This window comes from Lepidochelys kempii, chromosome 8 (assembly GCF_965140265.1).
Source record: "Lepidochelys kempii isolate rLepKem1 chromosome 8, rLepKem1.hap2, whole genome shotgun sequence".
In the NCBI taxonomy this organism is placed as follows: domain Eukaryota; kingdom Metazoa; phylum Chordata; order Testudines; family Cheloniidae; genus Lepidochelys; species Lepidochelys kempii.
Window position 1 is genome coordinate 16,296,501 of NC_133263.1, and position 23,319 is coordinate 16,319,819.

The following is a 23,319-nucleotide window of genomic DNA, read 5'->3' on the forward strand; positions in this document are numbered from 1 at the left end:
CTCAGAAGTGTAGATTTTTCACACCCCAACTGACATAATCAAAAAAACTAATTTTCTAGTTTAGAAGAGTTTCAGAGTAACAGCTGTGTTAGTCTGTATTCGCAAAAAGAAAAGGAGTACTTGTGGCACCTTAGAGACTAACCAATTTATTTGAGCATAAGCTTAATTGGTTAGTCTCTAAGGTGCCACAAGTACTCCTTTTCTTTTTAGTTTAGAAGAGTGATCTGGATTCTGTTTCTTCCTGTGCTTTTATAAATGGTGATGTGTATTATGTTCCAGTCAAGTTACAGCTATGCAAACCAAGTCAATGAGTTTACACAAGTGTCAATGAAGGGAGAATGTGACCAGCAGAGCTTTCATTCTTAGTGATAATACATGAAAAAGGAAGAACCCAGTTTGACTGTCAACTCACAGGCTGAGTTTTCAGGGCTATCAGGTAGAAAATAACTCTTTATTAGTAAACTCAGCACATATGGTGATATGGAACTCACTGAAGTCCCATGGTGCCATTTTTACAGTGTCACAATTCTATTATTCAGAGTGGAACTACGCTTTCAAATGGAAAATTCACTTTGGGGGCAAAATAAAAATGATAAATTGTTTTACAGTAATATAGTTCCATGACTACTTCCCTTTCCCCCATGACCTTTCTCCCAGACTTTCTTGTCAAAATCATACCCCTCTTTATCCCATCTGCATCCTTCTTGAGATAACATTAATTGGCTTTGACTGCCTATAATTCATATTCTTGAACTCTTTATAATGTATACACAGTCACTTAATAAATAAATACAAATTACATATGAAGGATATTAACAAGAAATATAGCAGTATTAGTAGCGTATGGCTGGCTTAGATGTCTAGTTTTCAAGAGTATGGGTCGTGGTTAGTTCAGTTGCACACAATTAGGATATGTGCAGAATTCTTGACTATGCTTTCAGTTGATAAATTGAATACTGATGCAGTTTTAAATTTTTTGAAGTGTATATTAGATACTGTCTAGATTGCTTTAAAATACCTATGTATTCCAGGGGAGTTTCACTTTTATGGGAATATAGATCATGCACCTCTCTCTAGGTGTGTATATTCCCCTGGTAATAACTTCTTGATTTAGTGTTCTAGTAAGCCATGCATTTAGGGCAGTAACTTTCCTGGGTGTTCCCTTTGAAACACAAGTTTATGCATATTCTATGGAGTCATTTTGCATTTTTCAGTGCACACATTTTGCCTCAAATGTGCCTCACACATGCTTTCTATTGCGCAGGTCGGACCATGGAGACCCGTCAACAAGAATGCATTGGAGAGACAACTTGCCCATTGCTCTACAGGTATTTTCCTCTCCTCCACGTTAAACTTGGTTAGTGCAAAATTAAATAGCTCTATTTTATTTTTAAAGCGTTTAGATTTAAAATTCCTGGATCTAAAATTAAGCTCTTTGTCACACTGCCCAGTGAGAGAGAGAGAGAAGGAATAGTAGTTGGTGCTTACGACTCAGGGTCATTTTATGGCACCCTGGGTACTTCTCTTAATCAGCTGACACTGGCAGTGGAAGGAAAAGGATGGCCTTTTGGCCATAGTGAGTCCGCGGTCCCAGTTTGCAGCTTCCATTCTTCTTTAAGCCAACGAACCAGTTCTTATCTGCGTGCGTCTTAGACGTGTACGTGTTGTAATGATTTTCTTCCATTCTTTCCAAGAACAAGCATTCCTCACTCGGTAACAGCTGAAAAAGAGTTCCGAGTATCCATGGTGAGCGCGAATGGCATAAGCATGCTCCTAAGTGCAGTGATCTAGATTCAGTTAGACTTGGGGAGGCGTGGTTTGCCGTGAGGCTCTACCCAAACCCCCCTTTAAGACCACTGTATTTTTTAAATCTGACTCTCTTCTGTTAATACAATGTTCATTTAAAACAGGCACTTCCCTAAAATGGGTGGAAGCTCGTGCTAAGTAGGCTTCCTTGGCGTAGCTAACTTCTCTACAGTACCTTGTTCATGGCACCTGCATTTCAATCAGCTACAAGTGAGCTATGACACTACCCTGTCTGCAATCAGTTCCTTTGTCAAAGAACCCCACACCACCTCCTGAGCACCTACACATCCGGGGCCCAATTAATCCGTAGTGCAGTTCTATGGAAATCAGTGCAATTGGTCCACTCTTTCTGCAGCTGCCAAGTAGCTAGCTACAGCTGTGGAATTATATCTGTAAGCTGCTTTCTTGAACGCTCACCAGCTCTGAGACACTGTGACAGAATGCAAGGGAGTTTTGACCTTCTCCTTTTCCGACCTGGGCTGGTTCACCCCTCCTTAGGCAACCTGGTGACCCCAAGCTTCCCAAGGATCACTATACTGATGCAGAACTTAGTGCGCACACCCAAATGGCATTGCCCACTGCAGCCCAGAACTCCTGAGTTCAAGCAATCCGCTGGCTTCAGCCTCCCAAGTAGCTGGGATTACAGTTGTGCGCCAGGGAGCCTGCACTTTCATCACTTAGGGCATCTTAAGTGTAGACATGCCCTGTGTTAGCAGCCATGTTTCCAGTGTGGAGCAGGAAGCCAAGATCGTGGGGAGGGCAGCTGGGCTCCCAGCGGGGAGATCCATGCCTGGAGCCTGGCAAGGCTGCCCCATTCCCAGAGGGGAGCCCAGGGAGGGCAGCTGGGCTCCAGCCAGGGAGATTCGTGCCTGGAGTCCAATCAGCTGCCATGCTCCTGGTGGCATGCTGGGAGCTTGGATGGCAGCCCGGATCAGAGCAGGGAGCTGGGACCCCACAGGCAGCAGGACTCCTTGTGGGGAGTCCAGGGGTCAGCCTGAGCCAGGAGCCTGGGTGGCAGCTGGGCTTCCAGTGGAGACCAGCCAGCAGCCAGGCTGGGGAGCCAGGAGCTGGCTTTCTTGTCAATTTCACAGCTCAAGCCGTGAATTTGACAAGAATGATGGCCAATAGAGATAAGTAACGCAGTGTCTGCAGGGACACTGTGTCACTGTAACTGCACTGACATACACACTATGCCTCTCTTGGAGGTGGAGTTGTTATGTCTGTGTAGTAGGGCAGTTACATTGGTGAGAGCAAGGCTGTAGTGTGTACCCTGATATAATGAGTTCGATGTAAGCTGCCGTATGTCGACCTAAGGCTATAGTGTAGATGAGCCCTTAGAAGCTAATTAGTGCCCCAGGAAAAAATTATTAGGATTAATGAACTCAATTGGCCATCAGCCCAGGAATGATCAGAGGCACTGGAAGGAAGTGCCAGGGGAGAAAAGAGAGAGGGGAGAAGGGAGGAACAGGGCTAGCTGGGGCCTAGTTACAGAGAGTGCTCAGACTCAGAAGACCTCTGCTCCTCTCAGGTCCTGCAGAGAGGGCCTAAAGCTTGGTAAACACTGTAAATAGGTGGGAGCATGGGGGACCCTGGTGATACTGGTGAAGGGGACTTGAAATAAAGCTTCACTGATAGCACACCTGGAGGACTCTGTTCAGTTTCTGGGGTAAGAAGGTGAGGTGGAGCAGGGCCCCAGTGACAGATGCACATGCTTGACAGAGAAATCAGCAATTGTATGTCATACCAAAATTAGGGTGATCTCAGGTCAGTTGTTAACAGACATCACATGGGGCACTAAGTGTCTTATTGGGAGAATGACCGGAAAGGCCAAGGTTTGAATGGGCTTGGAGATACTGCTACCTTCTCCCTCATACAGATCCCTGCAGATCACGGCTGAGGCAAATGGGCAAGCAGGTGGCTGGGAGCTATGCTGCTACCTGTGGTTTACTTAATCTGAGAACAGAAAACTTCACCTCAAATCAGTACCTTTTCGAAGCACTAAATTCACCTAGCAAGGATGTTGAGAAGTTTTAAGCTACAATGTCACATTTGCATCATAGAATGAAGAGTCTGATGTGATGCATCCTGAAAAAAAGGAGTTTACAAAACAGGACAGTGGCCACCCGGGGAAAAGCAGCTGAAATTTCTCTGCAGTCTATGGGCAAGAGAGATGTTTTGGTCAAGAGTTCCTAATAGAGTCTCTCTCTGAAAACTGGCAGCTGAAATGACACTATAATGATGCTGCTACTGCTTCCAACTATGAACTATAATATGTTAAATATTTTGGGGCACCTTTACAAGCTTTTATTTATTTATTCCAAAAATAAAGTTGGGTAAAGAGTGGTGACCCAGCTGCAAAAATAACAAACAGAGACTAAATGTTGCTTGTGGGTTACATTACTCAGAGCTACAAGATTTCTGCCAACCTCAAAACTCTCCATGTCTGGTACCACATCAACCTCATACTTACTGATCCATATAAAAGTCCATTGGAATCCATAGCCAAAAACTGTCCAGACTCGGTGCTCTTTATATATACCTCACCCACGCTTTCCGCACTTAGCTGCAGCTGAACTGAAAGTAAAAATAAAACAACAAAAATAAAAGCAAAAAAAAAAAATTGTCACAGATATGGCAATGCTTCTAGGAAGGTTAGCAATGGGAAAGAATTGTATACTGATCCAAAGTCCCTGTCCATAAGGGTGAAACTGTTTGTAAGGGAGACAGTATAGCGCTGAAACAGTAAACTCTTCTTTTTCCGATCCCCATCCCCATGTTTTAGGAATGAAGGGCCAAATTTTCTTTTATTTACATCACAGGTAGACTTTTTTTTTAAAGCACTGGGTACGGATTCAGGAGATCTGGGTTCTAGTTCTACCTAACAGACCTGCTCTATGACCTTGGCAAGTCACGTAGTGCTTTCTGCCCCTCAGCTCCTCACCAGTAAAATAGGTGTAGTAATAATCTTTTCTCCCATCCTTTGTTCCTTGTCCATTAAGAGTGCTAGCTCTTTGGGGAAAGAACTGTCTCTTACCATGTGCATCTACAGCACATAGCACAGCAGAGCCTTGATCTTGGTTGGAGCTTATTGGGGCTAATGTAACACTAATAATAATAGTAATAATCCAATGACAATGGAGTTACTCCAGTTTCATGTACATATAACTGAGAGCAGAGTTCAGCCCCAGGTCTTTTTTTATTTAAAAGTTTCTTATTCATATAATGTTTTGGGTATATGTTTATTAATGTCTAAGTGTAGTTATTCTCCCAGCCACGAGGGGTACTAAATAAGTAGGAAAGGTCAGCCTCCATCCTAGAAAATATCTCCTTTTGGAGGCATGTCAAGTGATCACATTTTTATACTATAATCTGGGTAGCTGCCCCGCCATGATGTAAACAGAGAGAGAAAACAATTGGCAACTGAAGAAAGATCTGGATAGTATAATGCAGTGGTTCTCAAACTTTAGCAGCCCGAGGACACCCATTTTGATTTAAAATTTTTTGCAGCCCCCCAGCCCTCTGCTCAGGTCCCATCTTTACTCCACCCTTTCCCTCAAGTCCCCCCACCCTTCCCTGCCTCTTTCCACCTCCTCCCCTGAGCACGCCCCCCGCTCCCTCCTGCATGTCACCAAACAGCTGTTCTGCGGCATGCAGGAGGCACTGGGAGGGAGGGGAAGGAGTTGATCAGCAGGGCCGGTGGCCCTGGACATGACTTGCGGACCCCCTGGAGTACCTTCAGGGGTCTCAGTTTGAGAAACCCTGGTATAACGTATTAAATCTCTGACCTGTCAACTGAGACTGCTAATAGGGCGCCAGTTGGCGGTGAATGTGACATGGAGAGTTGTCCATTAGGAACTGGACTGAGACCCTGAATCTCTTCAACACAGACCACCAGACTTTGACTTTCAGTCACTACCAACCTAGACTGGATTTGAACTGGTGACTTTGACAGGGGGGAAGCTCTGTGTATTCCTCTTGCATCGCCTGAGGTGTGCTGGACCAGCGAGCAGGCCCTGGTGTCTATACCACACTTGATGTCCTCTTCCATAAAATTGCATTTTTTTTTTAAACTTCCAATTTGAGCTGTGTGGTCACTCTTTCCTTCTGGTTACTTTTCTTCTTAGTTCACTCTGTGATGGTCTAGGCAAAAATGATTAAAAACCCAATGCTCATATCTTTCAAAAATATATTTCCACTAGGGAGGAGGATCCAATAGATAACAAGCTTTAGGGCACATTCTTGAAAACTCTTTCCATTCAGATAGAAGACTTAGATGCTACTGTGATGGACAACTAGGCAGAAATATTCTAGCCAGCTCTAGTGTGAATAATTGAAACATCACTTTAAAACAAGCAAATAACTATTGTGTTCATCATGTGAAGAGTCTTACAAAATCAGGATCATGAAGCATCAAATTTCTTGGCCTCCAAACAGCTTTCTTCTGCCCTGGAAAGACACATTATAAAATAGTGTCCGTGACCTGGGGGAATCCAGGGCCTCTGGGGGACAAGTTTGGGATTCTTACTTCTGATTCCTTCCTTATTTTATTTTAGCCTCATTTTGGCAAGTAAAAAAAATAATGTTGTCTCTTGAAATGACAGAAGCCCTTGTCCCTGTGAAACCTTTGCCACTGTGGCTCAGTTCCTTTAATCAGGCACTTACTGTTCAGTAAATAATATTTGATTAGCAAACTGGATGGGAGCAGATTTGCTGTAATTTATGACTCCTTTGTTTGCTCTGTTCAAATTGGGATTTTGCATTCGGCCCATCCTTGAGCTGGAACACCACCATTCTGCTTATGTTCTGCTCAATGCTGCATTCTCAGAACCCGGTAAAGGGAGTAAACTAGGAAGGAGAGAGGGAAACAGGAAGAGAGGCTGCTACATAATTAAAATAGTCAGCCAAGAGTGAGAGGGAGCATCTACCCACAATGCAGAAACAAAGTCCTCTCTGGCTGGCTGTAAAATTTCTAGGCTGGTAGCAGGCAGCAACATGGCTGAATGGGGAAAAAGAAGAGAGAAGTAGTTTGGGAAGGAAAAGCGGGCAAGAGCCCAGGCACGGATTCCTCTCAACCCTCCCCACCATGAACTAGGTAAAATAGAGAATAATTAAGAATCGGCCCCAAACCTTTGTCCATTTTTGGAACTGAGCATGAACTTCACGTTTACGAGTCCAAAATGGTCTGCAAAGTTTTCTTTCCTTGTCCGATCTCCAGAATCAGAATTGCCTGAATATTGCAAGAAAGATGCTGCAGATGGCATGACTAATTAGACCTGGATGCAGCGCCAGAAGGATTATTCTCAGCAGATCTCCTACCCAAGTTTGCACTCAGAGAAGCATCCAAAGGTTTGGATAGTTATGAGGACAATCCCCAAATTCCAAATCGTTTGTGATTTATGCAAGGGCGAGCGTTTGCAAATACAAACACACGCTCCACTAGCTCTATCAGCAGGAAAGCCTTGATAAATTGCAGATCGTCTCTTCCCCTTTGCTTTCTTGTGACCAGAGGCTCGTTGTTTTTAGCGTGGCATTGGGGAATGACCTTATTGCTTCTGAGCAGAGTGAATTATTTTGCTGGTAGCATAACATTCAAGAGAAACAAGTCGATTCACTTCAGTGGGTTCTTGGCTGCTCCCTGTCAGTCAGTGCTTTCTACCAGCCATATGAATAACATCCAAAGGGGCCAGGTGAGGTCACCAGCCTGCCTACACATTGAGGGTGTGTTTTATTGGGCAAATTCTCATCCCACTTAAGTATGTATAAAATAGAGGCATGGAACCTGCTTAGCACATAACTTTCAGTGCACAGAAATGTTCTCTGTACCCAGGGTTATTCCACTGGCATGTATCCCTTTAAGGAGTTTCCTCTATAAATATTTTTCATCAGGATGTCCAAGTTTAGTAGCTCATTGACACTCAGTTCCTTTCTGGCAAAGGTTTGCAAACCTACATCCTTCAGCAAGCAGCACTGGCGACATGCGAAGGGGAGTAAGCAGCCTATCATGAGTGAACCATGGTGGAGAGCTCACCACATTAGCTGGCCATTTCCTTCTAGCGCAACCTGCTCTGATTCCTTGCCGGAGGAAGGGATCAAAGGAAGGGATACACGTTCTTGGTGCCTGGAACTGGCAAAGGTCTGGGAAGGTAACAGATTTCCCAGAACTGTTCCTGATTTTGCAGTGACTGAGTCTGGCACTTAAAAGTCGCCGCTATGTGGTGGCCTCTAGGTAATTAGTTGATTGCCACATGCTAGTTCGTAGTGGGTAAATATCTGTTTCACAAAATCACCACTGCTGTTGGAATGCATTGACACTCTTGTTGGCAGCTTCAGCAGACAGACTAAAGGCTGAATGAGCCTAGAGGATGAACTGCTTCTCACCTGGAAAAGTGGTCCCCAGCTCAAGGCTGAGGCATGCTGGGGGAAGCCTGCACTGCCGCTGACCATGCCCTATCTGTTCTGCAGGTTTTATCACTGCCACCTTTGTTAAATCTAGCATTGTAAAAATACATAAAACAAGGTGGAAAGACAACACTGGTCGCGAGCAGCACTGTCCACCTCCCCTGTCCTGCCTGGCCCCAGGCTTCCCAGGATTTCTGATTGACAAGGTTCTCAAGCACAGAGTGATTCACCCAATTTATGAAAGTTTGGTTGAAATTTGTTTGTCTGGTTCCAGGTGTTTCCCACCCTTCCCAGCCCTGCATGTCTAACTTTAACATGGGTTCAGCTGGGTGAACTGGCTTGGGTCTGCAGTCTTCACTTGAAGATACAAGTGTTCAGAAATGACTGGCTGAGTCCCAAAATAAACCAGCGCTTGAGGTGTGATTGCTTGTAGATCATAAGCTTGTATTGCTACACACATGTGCCTATGAAGACTTGTGAGGTCAATTTATTTGGCCACTGGGCCCAGAACCTCTCTGTCTTTGTTGGCTTAGATCAGACACTTAATATTAAAGGAATGTATAGCAGTTTATAGGCTTAAAAAATGTATATTCCTAGTCCCCCCCTTGGCAAAGGGCGTGACTTGATGTTTGCTGTGAGACTCAAACCTTGCTGTGTGTGTAATTGTGCACAGGGGGCCGCAATGCCACCCAGAGGTAATCCCAGCTATAGTATCTCAGTGCCAAAATGACAGAGAAGTCTGTTTCAGTGCAGGCAGCACTTTCAGCTCTTCGACTTGTGCATATTGTGAGCATGAACCTGCCTTCCAAAGAATCCCCCATGTTTGTTTTCCCACCTCCTCTTCTGAGCGGGGTTTGAGAAAGGTTACATGCCCAGTTTATTCTAGGTTAGAGACTTCCCGTCCCTTGCTATGTTTACTCAAAGTGAGGTCATCCTCGTTCAATCTGCTGTGAGGCTGTTTGCGCGTGTGTGTGTGTGAATGGCATTTATAATTAAAACTCTGCCCCAAACTGGCTTTCACGGAAAAAATAAAGCGCTAAGTTTTTATTTCAAGTGCTTTTCTTAGAATTTGTAAAGACCATCTGGCTTCTCCCAACACCACCCGTTAGCCAGATACGGCTGCAGTGTGTAGTCCAGCTATATTCCGGTAAATATTCAGTAGCAGAGTTTACACATGCAACAGAAAAGTTTCCTGCTTTGAAATCAGTGCATTGAGACAGTGTGGTCTGATGAAGAAAAGCATAGCATAACAATTCATAAACCCTGGACCACCTTAAGACAGAGGCTTGCTGTACTCATTCTTTTTCCCATCCCTGCCTCCATCTCCCCATCCAGTTCCTGTCTGGCATTTATTTAAAAAAACCCTCCCAAGCATTTTGAAAGCATAATAACCGGAATAGCTTAGAACTTCCAAACAGATTCCTTGGAATGTAAGTCCACCTCTTTTCCCTGGCACGGCTATTTTCTATAGTATGTCAGAATGCTCTTTAACAGAACCAGTCATTCTGTAGAGCTCCAGATTAGCTCAACAGTGAGCTGTTAAGGGCTACGGGCTGAGGAATCCCCTGGAGTTTTGGGACCAAATCCTCCACTACCCCCTCCCTCCTGATCTGGCTGCTTTGCACTGCTCAGTCCATGAAAAGCAGCCAGAAAGCTCTCTTAAGGTAGCAACTGGGGATTATTCTGTTGTAAGAGAACCTCAGGTGGCATAAAGCTGCATAACCAGCTCTACACCATCTACTCACTCTTCCTGGCAGAGGAGGCATGTCAGGATTGCTTTGCACCCCAACAATCTCCAGCTGGTGGTGTGGTCCCAAAAGACTTGCTATTGCCAGTGGAACCTGGAGCAGACTTTAGGTCCCCAGTCTGAGGAAGCAATAAGGTAGCTGAAAGGAGGGAGGTGGTTCTTCTTGGGTCCTGGATCAAGCACAGCTTTGTCAGATCCACAGATCTGGCCTTGGGGTCTTGTTCATCCAGAACAGTCTGGGTTCCTTATAGATGCAAGGGAAAATGCTTTGAGGGATCCCCATTGACTAATATGGTCAGCTACTGAAGAAGCCAAACATCCATCCCTTCTAGCCAGAGAAGCATAGAATTTGTTTTTTCATATAACGCTTGGTATCCCGGAGCACTTTACAAAGCAATAATAACAGTAGTATGTGGTTTGAACCTGGAAGAAGTGAAACATGAGAATTTAAAGCATGAACAATAATGCCTTACAGCTGTACAAAAGTTTTTATCCTGAAGAACTTCAAAATGCACTTCAAAAATATTTAGACCTCTGAAACGCAGCCACGCCTGGGGTGAAAGGTAGCAGCAACCAGTGCTAGTAGTCTGGAGAGAGAATATTCCTAGCCAAGAGTGCTGGGAAGCTCCTATTCTCACTTACTAATCTTTGTGTGAGACCATTAGTTCCTTACACAGAGTAGGCAGCACTTTGGGTTTGTTTTGGGTTTTTTTTAAAGGTCTCTTGTCCGAGACCAACACACTGTAAAGTGCATAAAGAACAGGAGGACTTGTGGCACCTTAGAGACTAACCAATTTATTTGAGCATAAGCTTTCCTGAGCTACAGCCTACTTCATCAGATGCATAGAATGGAACATATAGTAAGAAGAGAGATATACATACAGAGAACATGAAAAGGTGGAAGTTGCCATACCAACTCTAAGAGGCTAATTAATTAAGTTGAGCTATTATCAGCAGGAGGGAAAAAAAACTTTTGTAGCGATAATCAAGATGGCCCATTTCAGAAAGTTGACAAGAAGGGGTGAGGATACTTAACATGGGGAAATAGATTCAATTTGTGTAATGACCCAGCCACTCCCAGTCTCTACTCAAGCCCAAGTTAATGGTATCTAGTTTGTAAATTAATTCCAGTTCAGCAGTTGGAATCTGTTTTTGAAGCTTTTCTGTTGCAAAATTGCCACCTTTAAGTCTATTACTGAGCCCTGGTCTACCCTACAAGTTTAGGTCGAATTTAGCAGCGTTAGATCAATTTAACCCTGCACCCGTCCACACAACGAAGCCATTTTTGTCGACTTAAAGGGCTCTTAAAATCGATTTCTGTACTCCTCCCCGACGAAGGGATTAGTGCTGAAATCGACATTGTCGGGTCGAATTTGGGGTAGTGTGGACGCAATTTGATGGTATTGGCCTACGGGGAGCTATCCCAGAGTGCTCCATTGTGACCGCTCTGGACTGCACTTTCAACTCAGATGCACTGGCCAGGTACACAGGAAAAGCACCGGGAACTTTTGAATTTCATTTCCTGTTTGGCCAGCATAAGGAGCTCATCAGCCCAGGTGACCATGAAGAGCTCATCAGCACAGGTGACCATGCAGTCCCAGAATTGCAAAAGAGCTCCAGCATGGACCAAACGGGAGGTACTGGATCTGATCGCTGTATGGGGAGACGAATCCATGGTATCAGAACTCCGTTCCAAGAGACAAAATGCCAATATATTTGAAAAAATCTCCAAGGGCATGATGGACAGAGGCTATAACAGGGACCCACAGCAGTTCCGTGTGAAAATTAAAGAGCTCAGGCAAGCCTACCAAAAAAACTAAAGAGGCAAACGGCCACTCCGGTTCAGAGCCCCAGACATGCCACTTCTATGATGAGCTGCATGCCATTGTAGGGGGTGCAGCCACCACTACCCCACCCCTGTCTGTGGCCACCTGCAAGGGGGGAGTCTCCCACAACAGGGATGAGGATTTTGGGGATGAGGAAGATCATGAGGAGGAGGAGGAGGAGGATAGCGCACAACAGGCAAGCGGAGAAACCATTCTCCCCAACAGCCAGGAACTGTTTATCACCCTGGAGCAAATACCAGAGAGGTTGAAGTGTTCTCCGGCTGGTTTTTGAATGTTATGATTCCCGATGTCAGATTTGTGTCCATTTATTCTTTTGCATAGAGACTGTCCGGTTTGGCCAATGTACCTGGCAGAGGGGCATTGTTGGCACATGATGGCATATATCACATTGGTGGATGTGCAGGTGAACGAGCCTCTGATAGTGTGGCTGATGTTATTAGGCCCTGTGATGGTGTCCCCTGAATAGATATGTGGGCACAGTTGGCAACGGGCTTTGTTGCAGGGATAGGCTCCTGGGTTAGTGGTTCTGTTGTGTGGTATGTGGTTGCTGGTGAGTATTTCATAGAATCATAGAATATCAGGGTTGGAAGGGACCCCAGAAGGTCATCTAGTCCAACCCCCTGCTCAAAGCAGGACCAATTCCCAGTTAAATCATCCCAGCCAGGGCTTTGTCAAGCCTGACCTTAAAAACCTCTAAGGAAGGAGATTCTACCACCTCCCTAGGTAACGCATTCCAGTGTTCACCACCCTCTTAGTGAAAAAGTTTTTCCTAATATCCAATCTAAACCTCCCCCACTGCAACTTGAGACCATTACTCCTCGTTCTGTCATCTGCTACCATTGAGAACAGTCTAGAGCCATCCTCTTTGGAACCCCCTTTCAGGTAGTTGAAAGCAGCTATCAAATCCCCCCTCATTCTTCTCTTCTGCAGGCTAAACAATCCCAGCTCCCTCAGCCTTTCCTCATAACTCATGTGTTCCAGTCCCCTAATCATTTTTGTTGCCCTTCGCTGGACTCTCTCCAATTTATCCACATCCTTCTTGAAGTGTGGGGCCCAAAACTGGACACAGTACTCCAGATGAGGCCTCACCAATGTCGAATAGAGGGGAACGATCACGTCCCTCGATCTGCTCGCTATGCCCCTACTTATACATCCCAAAATGCCATTGGCCTTCTTGGCAACAAGGGCACACTGCTGACTCATATCCAGCTTCTCGTCCACTGTCACCCCTAGGTCCTTTTCCGCAGAACTGCTGCCTAGCCATTCGGTCCCTAGTCTGTAGCTGTGCATTGGGTTCTTCCGTCCTAAGTGCAGGACCCTGCACTTATCCTTATTGAACCTCATCAGATTCCTTTTGGCCCAATCTTCCAATTGGTCTAGGTCCTTCTGTATCCTATCCCTCCCCTCCAGCGTATCTACCACTCCTCCCAGTTTAGTATCATCTGTAAATTTGCTGACAGTGCAATCCACACCATCCTCCAGATCATTTATGAAGATATTGAATAAAACCGGCCCCAGGACCGACCCTTGGGGCACTCCACTTGATACTGGCTGCCAACTAGACATGGAGCCATTGATCACTACCCGTTGAGCCCGACAATCTAGCCAGCTTTCTACCCACCTTATAGTGCATTCATCCAGCCCATACTTCCTTAACTTGCTGACAAGAATACTATGGGAGACCGTGTCAAAAGCTTTGCTAAAGTCAAGAAACAATACATCCACTGCTTTCCCTTCATCCACAGAACCAGTAATCTCATCGTAAAAGGCGATTAGATTAGTCAGGCATGACCTTCCCTTGGTGAATCCATGCTGGCTGTTCCTGATCACTTTCCTCTCATGCAAGTGCTTCAGGATTGATTCTTTGAGGACCTGCTCCATGATTTTTCCAGGGACTGAGGTGAGGCTGACTGGCCTGTAGTTCCCAGGATCTTCCTTCTTCCCTTTTTTAAAGATTGGCACTACATTAGCCTTTTTCCAGTCATCCGGGACTTCCCCGGTTCGCCACGAGTTTTCAAAGATAATGGCCAGTGGCTCTGCAATCACAGCTGCCAATTCCTTCAGCACTCTCGGATGCAACTCGTCCGGCCCCATGGACTTGTGCACGTCCAGCTTTTCTAAATAGTCCCTAACCGCCTCTATCTCCACAGAGGGCTGGCCATCTCTTCCGCATTTTGTGATGCCCAGCGCAGCAGTCTGGGAGCTGACCTTGTTAGTGAAAACAGAGGCAAAAAAGCATTGAGTACATTAGCTTTTTCCACATCCTCTGTCACTAGGTTGCCTCCCTCATTCAGTAAGGGGCCCACACATTCCTTGGCTTTCTTCTTGTTGCCAACATACCTGAAGAAACCCTTCTTGTTACTCTTGACATCTCTGGCTAGCTGCAGCTCCAGGTGCGATTTGGCCCTCCTGATAACATTCCTACATGCCCGAGCAATATTTTTATACTCTTCCCTGGTCATATGTCCAACCTTCCACTTCTTGTAAGCTTCTTTTTTATGTTTAAGATCCGCTAGGATTTCACCATTAAGCCAAGCTGGTCGCCTGCCATATTTACTATTCTTTCGACTCATCGGGATGGTTTGTCCCTGTAACCTCAACAGGGATTCCTTGAAATACAGCCAGCTCTCCTGGACTCCTTTCCCCTTCAAGTTAGTCCCCCAGGGGATCCTGGCCATCCGTTCCCTGAGGGAGTCGAAGTCTGCTTTCCTGAAGTCCAGGGTCCGTATCCTGCTGCTTACCTTTCTTCCCTGCGTCAGGATCCTGAACTCAACCAACTCATGGTCACTGCCTCCCAGATTCCCATCCACTTTTGCTTCCCCCACTAAATCTACCCGGTTTGTGAGCAGCAGGTCAAGAAAAGCTCCCCCCTAGTTGGCTCCTCTAGCACTTGCGCCAGGAAATTGTCCCCTACGCTTTCCAAAAACTTCCTGGATTGTCTATGCACCGCTGTATTGCTCTCCCAGCAGATATCAGGAAAATTAAAGTCACCCATGAGAATCAGGGCATGCGATCTAGTAGCTTCCGTGAGCTGCCGGAAGAAAGCCTCATCCACCTCATCCCCCTGGTCCGGTGGTCTATAGCAGACTCCCACCACTACATCACTCTTGTTGCACACACTTCTAAACTTAATCCAGAGACACTCAGGTTTTTCTGCAGTTTCCTACCGGAGCTCTGAGCAGTCATACTGCTCCCTTACATACAGTGCTACTCCCCCACCTTTTCTGCCCTGCCTGTCCTTCCTGTACAGTTTATAACCATCCATGACAGTACTCCAGTCATGTGAGTTATGCCACCAAGTCTCTGTTATTCCGATCACGTCATAGTTCCTTGACATCACCAGGACCTCCAGTTCTCCCTGCTTGTTTCCAAGGCTTTGTGCATTTGTATATAAGCACTTGAGATAACCTGTTGATTGCCCCTCATTGCCAGTATGAGGCAGGAGCCCTCCCCTCACAGACATTCCTGCCTGTGCTTCCTCCCGGTATCCCGCTTTCCCACTTACCTCAGGGCTTTGGTCTCCTTCCCCCGGTGAACCTAGTTTAAAGCCCTCCTCACTAGGTTAGCCAGCCTGCTGGCAAAGATGCTCTTCCCTCTCTTTGTAAGATGGAGCCCGTCTCTGCCCAGCACTCCTCCTTCATGGAACACCATCCCATGGTCAAAGAAACCAAAGCCTTCTCTCCGACACCACCTGCGTAGCCATTCGTTGACTTCCACGATTCGACGCTCCCTACGTAGGCCCTTTCCTTCCACGGGGAGGATGGACGAGAACACCACTTGCGCCTCCAACTCCTTTATCCTTCTTCCTAGAGCCACATAGTCCGCAGTGATCCGCTCAAGGTCATTCTTGGCAGTATCATTGGTGCCCACGTGGAGAAGCAGGAAGGGGTAGCGATCCGAGGGCTTGATGAGTCTCGGCAGTCTCTCCGTCACATCGCGAATCTTAGCCCCCGGCAAGCAGCAGACTTCTTGGTTTTCCCGGTCAGGGCGGCAGATAGATGACTCAGTCCCCCGGAGGAGAGAGTCCCCGACCACCACCACCCGCCTTCTCCTCTTGGGAGTGGTGGTCGTGGAACCCCCAACCTCAGGACAGCGCATCTCATGCCTTCCAACCAGCGGAGTCTCCTTCTGCTTTCTCGCCCCACCTTTTGCTTCAGGTTGGGGGGCTGTCTGTAAGTGAGGACTGGTCTGTCTCCCAAGATTTGTGAGAGTGATGGGTCATCCTTCAGGATAGGTTGTAGATCCTTGATGATGCGTTGGAGAGGTTTTAGTTGGGGGCTGAAGGTGATGGCTAGTGGCATTCTATTATTTTCTTTGTTGGGCCTGTCCTGTAGTAGGTGACTTCTGGGTACTCTTCTGGCTCTGTCAATCTGTTTTTTCACTTCAGCAGGTGGTTTTAAGAATGCTTGATAGAGATCTTGTCTCTGTCTGAGGGATTGGAGCAAATGTGGTTGTAACTTAGAGCTTGGCTGTAGACAATGGATCGTGTGGTGTGTCCTGGATAGAAGCTGGAGGCATGTAGGTAAGTATAGCTGTCAGTAGGTTTCCAGTATAGGGTGGTGTTTATGTGACCATCGCTTATTAGCACAGTAGTGTCCAGGAAATGGACCTCTTGTGTGGATTGATCCAGGCTGAGGTTGATGGTGGGATGGAAATTGTTGAAATCATGGTGGAATTCCTCAAGGGCTTCTTTTCCATGGTCCAGATGATGAAGATGTCATCAGTATAACGCAGGTAGAGTAGAGGCATTAGGGGACGAGAGCTGAGGAAGCGTTGTTCTAAGTCAGCCATAAAAATGTTGGCATACTGTGGGGCCATGTGGGTACCCATAGCAGTGCCGCTGACTTGAAGGTATACATTGTCCCCAAACGTGAAATAGTTATGGGTGAGGACAAAGTCACAAAATTCAGCCACCAGGTTTGCCGTGACATTATCGGGGATAGTGTTCTTGACGGCTTGTAGTCCATCTTTTTGTGGAATGTTGGTGTAGAGGGCTTCTACATCCATAGTGGCCAGGATGGTGTTTTCTGGAAGATCGCCAATGGATTGTAGTTTCCTCAGGAAGTCAGTGGCGTCTCGAAGATAGCTGGGAGTGCTGGCAGCGTAGAGCCTGAGGAGAGAGTCCACATAGCCAGACAGTCCTGTTGTTAGGGTGCCAATGCCTGAGATGATAGGGCATCCAGGATTTCCAGGTTTATGGATCTTAGGTAGCAAATAGAATACCCCTGGTCAGGGCTCTAGGCATGTCAGTGTGGAGACTCAGGAGTTGAGCACTTGCAATGGGAAGAGGTTGGGAAAGAGAAACTTATGTGGCAAGATGTGTGGAAACTAGAGGAGTCACACGGCATACATGCTGTATGTGATTCATAAAGAAAATAGTAATTTTACACAGGCTTGGAAGTGTCCAAACATCCATAGCCAAGGCATATGTAAGCCCAGAACTATCTGCCAGTGTGAAGGAAATCAGATCAGTGTCAAGAATGCATCAAAAGCCCCTGTTTAACTCTTGCTAGGTGTGACTGAACATTCACAGCAGTTGTAATCTTTGCATGGCTGGGTGCACTGTTAAAAATAGTTCTGTGATTCTTTCCCCAGTAAAGAAATGAGAGCAAAAAAACTGCAATATGTCATTCTTTTTTAACAGGTTTCAGAGTAACAGCCGTGTTAGTCTGTATTCGCAAAAAGAAAAGGAGGACTTGTGGCACCTTAGAGACTAACCAATTTATTAGAGCATAAGCTTTCGTGAGCTACAGCTCACTTCATCAGATGCATAAAGTGGAAAATACAGTGAGGAGATTTATATACACACAGAACATGAAAAAAAACACATTGTAAGGAGAGTGATCACTTAAGATGAGCTATTACCAGCAGGAGAGTGGGGTAGGGGGAGAGAAAACCTTTTTTAAAAGAATTGTGGGCAAAAAAAAGTCTGCTTTAAATAATCATAAAAAAGCATCCAGAAAAAAGTTTCTGTAATAATCAGTTATTGTGCTTTCATGCTAAAGGATCCCAAACCAATTCACAAACGTCAACTCCTATTCAATCTATAGCCAGGGGTTTCTTCATCCACAACTGAAATGCATCTGCCACTGGGGTGAAATGCACCAGCTGTATGACAGTGCCCAGCAATGCTATGTAGTAGTTAAGCCTGGAAGTGAAGAATAGTTCTGCATCTAGTTGAAACAGCAGGGGAACTTGGATAAGCAGACCATAATTAGCCAAATACGGGTACTCGTGCTAATGTGTCATGGGATCTTTCAAAACCTGGATGAGTGCCCACTTCTAGCAGCACCACATCCCCTAGTACCATGCTGTGATGTTGCTTCATTACAGACTGGAGCTGGCCTGATGAGAAACTGTATTCGAACAAACTGAAACTTTGGCAAAGTTCAGCTCTGAATAGTGCAGCTCAAGCCCACCTCTAGTAGTGACTCGGGGGAAGGAGGATTCTTGCTGAATCAACTCTAGGACAGAGCTATTTGTGAGCAAACTAAAAGAACGTGTCAGCTCACTGGGATGTCCTTCTAGAGTAGGTTCAAATGTATGAAAATGCTCCTTATGTCTGAAGATGCATTTTTACATTGGAATATGGAAATTGTAAGATGAACGGTGACTTCTGTGTGAGAAGTTTATCTCTGCTCTGGCTGGCTTGGCCCAGAACAGGTCCCCTTCTGACTCATCTGCTGGAGATGTCTGTGGACTGCAGTAATTCTGAGTCCTGTCTTGACCCTAATAATATGCCAGTTATGGTGGGGGAGAGAGAGAATCCAGCCTCAGATGGGGACTCCGATAACTAGAGCCCTGCGTGGATATGAAATTTGGACCCACATCCATCTGCAAACATGGTCTGTGGATATCCACATCCATGGATATCCGCAGATTTCCAGGCCTCTACTGATAACTGGTTAAGTCTCTCTTCTAATATTTGTTACACCAGTTGGTAGTCACAACAGTACTGTGTGTCCTTTATGCTACAGGGGCACGAATAAGCACATAAAACACATAACCAACTCAGTATAGAATTAACCATCCTTGTTTTGAGAAAATAAGTGCAATATGAATGCATTTTAAAAATGATAAATCACAAAATAACTTTTTCTGAGCCGAGTCTTTCCACTGTTAAGTCCCTCAGGAATGTACTGCACTTTGCTATGTAAGGGAAAAGAAAAGTTAACCAATGGCAAATCCTGTGCAAAGCATTCAGATAGAACACATGACACACTCTTAGGAATCTGGGCCTTAACACTTATTCCAGAGCATGACTTAAGCTGCAAAAAAGGCACAGCTGTAACATCATAACAACCCTACTACCAAGCTGAATCTTCTACACTGAGGTAAATGCAGATACCATGTTTGACGGCTGAGTTTGCAATGTAGTATGTGGACATCCTCCTAAACCCCTTTCTTCTAGTGCCAACTAACTGTGTAAACTGGTAACTGTGCTTCAGTTAGAATTTCAGTCTCTCCTGCTGTGGTCAGTCTTTCTGGTTTATTTTTTTAATGACTAATTTCATATTTAATATTTTGACAAATGTGAGGTACTGTACATCCTGAATCTCTGTAGAGTGTACACATAGTAGGCCTTGTTTCACATGCTGAACCTCTGGATGGTTTGTTGCCATGGTAGGTGAGAGAACCTGGCATAAAGCATAAATACTCTACCTATCCCTTCTTGGCTGGAAAAGCAGCTGATGTGTAATGCCAACCTCCCAGAGAAAAAGGGGCAGTAAGGTAAAGGCAGCACTAGTCATATAAGCCAAGGAAGAGCTGTGTCCTGAACACATTTCTGATTTGCTTACTGTGCTGGTCGCTTCGGTCCCTTGTCCCATCTACTTTGCCATCTGGAAGTATCCTCAAGAAGTGGCCTCCGTTGCTGCAGTACAGGAGTTTGGGCTTCTTGTAGTTCCCCACTGGAAGATTGAATTTTTCGGTCAGGGCGGTGAACGTTGTTATTTCGCCTTCGGCCATCTCTGCGCCTCTCCCTGTGGCACGTCTTCAAGACTGTAAGAAATTCAACAGGCTTATAGCAGTAATGGCAGTGAAGTGTGCAGCACACTTCTTGTACCCACACTTTTAAAGGGGCAGGGAAGGACCCTAGACACACCTAGAGGAGTCACTGACAATTGTTTTACCACGGCCTCTGCAGGTGATTCGCACAATGGATGAGGCAGTGACATACTACAAAAGGTGGGGCTCCTTTAAATGTTGATAGTCCCAAAGTGGGAGGGGGCTTTTGGTTCCTGTTGGCTGTAGCCAGAATCATAGAGACTCGTTTCTTTTTACATTTATCGTTCCTCTCTCTTGACATGTGAACTAAAACTAAATGCTCAAAAAACCATGCAGTGTCTGACTGAAACCCACATGAGGTGGGAAGCTCAGAGTTAACGACTCTCACTTTGCCCCTAAGCTATTCTGACCAGATTTTGCAACACAGATTTTGTACTTCGTAATACGTACTACTTCGTACCACTGCAATAACACAGCACACGGTGGGTTAACAGAAGAGGAATTGGGTACCTCAGGGGATCGCAAATGGGCGTTGAAGCCTTTCCACTTCTTGGGCACCAGTTTGGAGATAGCTCAGGTCGGCAGGGCCAGAAGGTATACCTGCTTGGTGATCCATAGTATCTAATATGAGGTGGTTGGGTCAGTCTAGTGTTCACTGGCCAAGTGACTTCATCAGATTATCGTAGCAGTAGGCACCCTTGGTATCAAGGCTCAGCAAAAATGTTGAAGACTGAGGGCCAAGTCCTCAACTGGTATAAATAGATGCAGCTTTACCGCAACTCAGGATCTGGCACTCATTGGGTCTGGAGAGAAAGAACTACCCTCTAATCTGTAATGGTGGCTTTTCCCAGTGGGGATGAGGGGTCCTGGAAGGCCCATGCAGAGCACTTGCCCTGCCATTCCCAACGCCTACCTGTTCCATGGATAGAGGACTTTGGTCGTCAAGGCTGACAATCTGGCACCTTTTCATAAGAAGTTCTGAATAAAAATGTCTGGGATTTCATGTGTTCAAGGATTACACTCTGTAATCCACGTCCAAAGAAACACTTGTGGAAAAGGGCTTTGAGAAATACAATCGTGCTACATTCAAACATCAGTGTCTCACATTCTTTTTGTTCTTAAAGGTACCTAGCAGGATGCACTGACCCCCATTTTAGACAAATTTAATGTTCAAAAACAAAGGCATTTGAACCACACAAGAATCAGATACCACAACACTTTTTACAATGGAGATGCTGACAACACCCATAATTCTGCAAGCCAGGGCTTTAGATTAGCTGAATTTATAGTAAAAAGAAAAGGAGGACTTGTGGCACCTTAGAGACTAACAAATTTATTTGCGCATAAGCTTTCATGAGCTACAGCTCACTTCATCCAATGTGAATAACCAATAAATTTGTTAGTCAATAAATTTGTTAGTCTCTAAGGTGCCACAAGTACTCCTTTTCTTTTTGCGAATACAGACTAACACGGCTGCTACTCTGAAATCTGAATTTATAGTGAGGCACAGGCTCATCTGGCTCTAATTTTCCCAGTATTAAATTCTTCCAGAGCAAACAGCAAACTCAGTGGCAGCTTGATTTGCAGACACAAATATATTAGCATTAGTGATGGGCCAACTTCAAAAGGTTCTCTGGATTGATTTGGATAAGAACCCAATAGTTTACATGCTATTCCAAGGTTATCCCTACTTATCTGAAGTTTTCTGATCTAGAAAATGATTGTAAAATCTCGGGCAACCTGTGTCTTACATACCATGTTCTATATATTAATTGCTTACAGACAAGTGAATTGATAGACACAAAGAAGACAGAGCGCACTGTAATTCAAACATACATATAATGTAGAGCGTTTATTTGTATTGTTTTCCCATAACTATATTATAAACTTCATCTGTTTAGCTTTGATTCTGATGCTAATGCATTACAGAGATAGAGCTATGCTGTACCTAGTAGTGTGCATGCTACTGTCTCATGGCACTTACAGCCTGACCTGAGAGAAGCTAAGCACCTAGAACGCCCCCTAAATTAGAAATAAATTGCAAGTGCAAATCTGAGTACTTGACTTCTGAATGCCTGCCTGCAGGTTGCAAGTACTCAAATCTGCAGATGCAACTGAATTACATCGCGTTTACAAAAGGGAGACTGCTACCTCAGAAAAAATATTTTTGGTTTCCCAAAACCAAAAAGTTGGAGTGGGGGAGGTTGTTTTTGTAGAAAAACATGACATATTGTCCAAAAAGGACATTTCCTGTGGAAATTTCTGTTTGGATGAAAAGCCTTGTTGTTTAATTGAAAAAATGTCTTGAACAAAACATTTCAACCAGCTCGGGTAGACACACTAATGTCAGGCCTTTTTTCATTTTCTTTCTTTCTTAAATGTGGCCTTTTGCGGTCTTTGTTAGGGAAAAATGTTTTCCCAGGAGAGGAAAACACTGGAAGAAAAAAGAGGACAAGACTGATAAGTTCTGTGTTCGCCAAGCCTGAAATTCTTTCTGGCGATCATCAGTTCACAACATTGTCTCTCCCTTCATGAAATTTTGCTCCGGTACTAAATCACTAGTACTCAAAAAAAACCTGAATGTTACACAAAGCCTCAGCAGCATATTATTTTAAACCTTTCCCTGTTCCTTCAGGATAGATTTGAACTTGTTTTATAAGTTACATTCTCTGGAACAAAGCCTGGGAAGCATTCCTTTATCAGACAAAAATTTCCAAAACCACATTGGAGGCTGTTTGGTTCTCCCTAATTTTGAAACCACTCATAGGTCCAGTTCTGCCATTGTTTCTTTAATGAATGAGTGCAACTGCATACTTGGAAATGGCATATTTGGACTTCTAGTGTTTTGGAAGCAGGACTTCACAGGTTCCAGTTTCAGCAGAGATGATTCCTGGTTCACATTTTTTGTAACAGTCGTGCTGTATGAATGCATGGTGGCATTCTTTGAAGTGCAATCATTCTTTCTGGAATTTGCCACTTTGAAGATGATATATCTGTAACATGGGATAGCACTGGATGCTTGTCCAGCCCCATGCATTGGCTTCATTAAAGAAGCATTAAGACAGTTAAGGACAAGCCCAGCTTTTCTTGGTATTGCTCTGAGGCTAAGTCTCTGGTATCTAAGAGCCTAAGAACATCTAAGGCCAGACTGGGTCAGACCAATGGTCCTTCTAGCCCAGTATCTTGTCTTCCAACAGTGATTAGACCAGAGCTGTAGGGGCAGTGTCACAGAACAGGGCATTTTGTAGAGATCCTCCCCCATCTTCATCTCTCGGCTTCTAGCCATCAGAGGTTTAGGGTTACTCCGAGGATGGGGTTGCATCCCTTACCATCCCATTGTATGAAAAAGTACATCCTCTACTTTGTATTAAACCTGCTGCTTATTAATTTTATTGGGTGATCCCTGGTTTTTGTAATCTGGGAAAGGGTAAATAACACTTTTTCCCCAAACCATTCATGATTTTAAAGACACCTATCATACCCCTTCCCCGCCCTGTAGTCTCTTTTCTAAGA

The 23,319-nt window shown here is 45.0% G+C and overlaps 1 protein-coding gene across 6 annotated transcripts in view; it reads right to left on the bottom strand.

Moving 5' to 3' along the window:
* Positions 1-432: 432 nt before the first annotated feature.
* FGF1 (fibroblast growth factor 1) overlaps positions 433-23,319 on the bottom strand; it is a 68,612-nt gene continuing 45,725 nt past the window's right edge. For all 6 annotated transcript variants that reach the window (XM_073355703.1, XM_073355706.1, XM_073355705.1 and 3 more), the window contains 3 exons: positions 19,599-19,800; positions 4,277-4,380; positions 433-1,720 (listed from right to left, as the gene is read on the bottom strand). In XM_073355703.1, the coding sequence (XP_073211804.1) occupies positions 1,526-1,720; positions 4,277-4,380; positions 19,599-19,767 (468 nt within the window). In that variant the 5' untranslated portion in view covers positions 19,768-19,800 and the 3' untranslated portion in view covers positions 433-1,525. The remainder of the gene's footprint in view (positions 1,721-4,276; positions 4,381-19,598; positions 19,801-23,319) is intronic.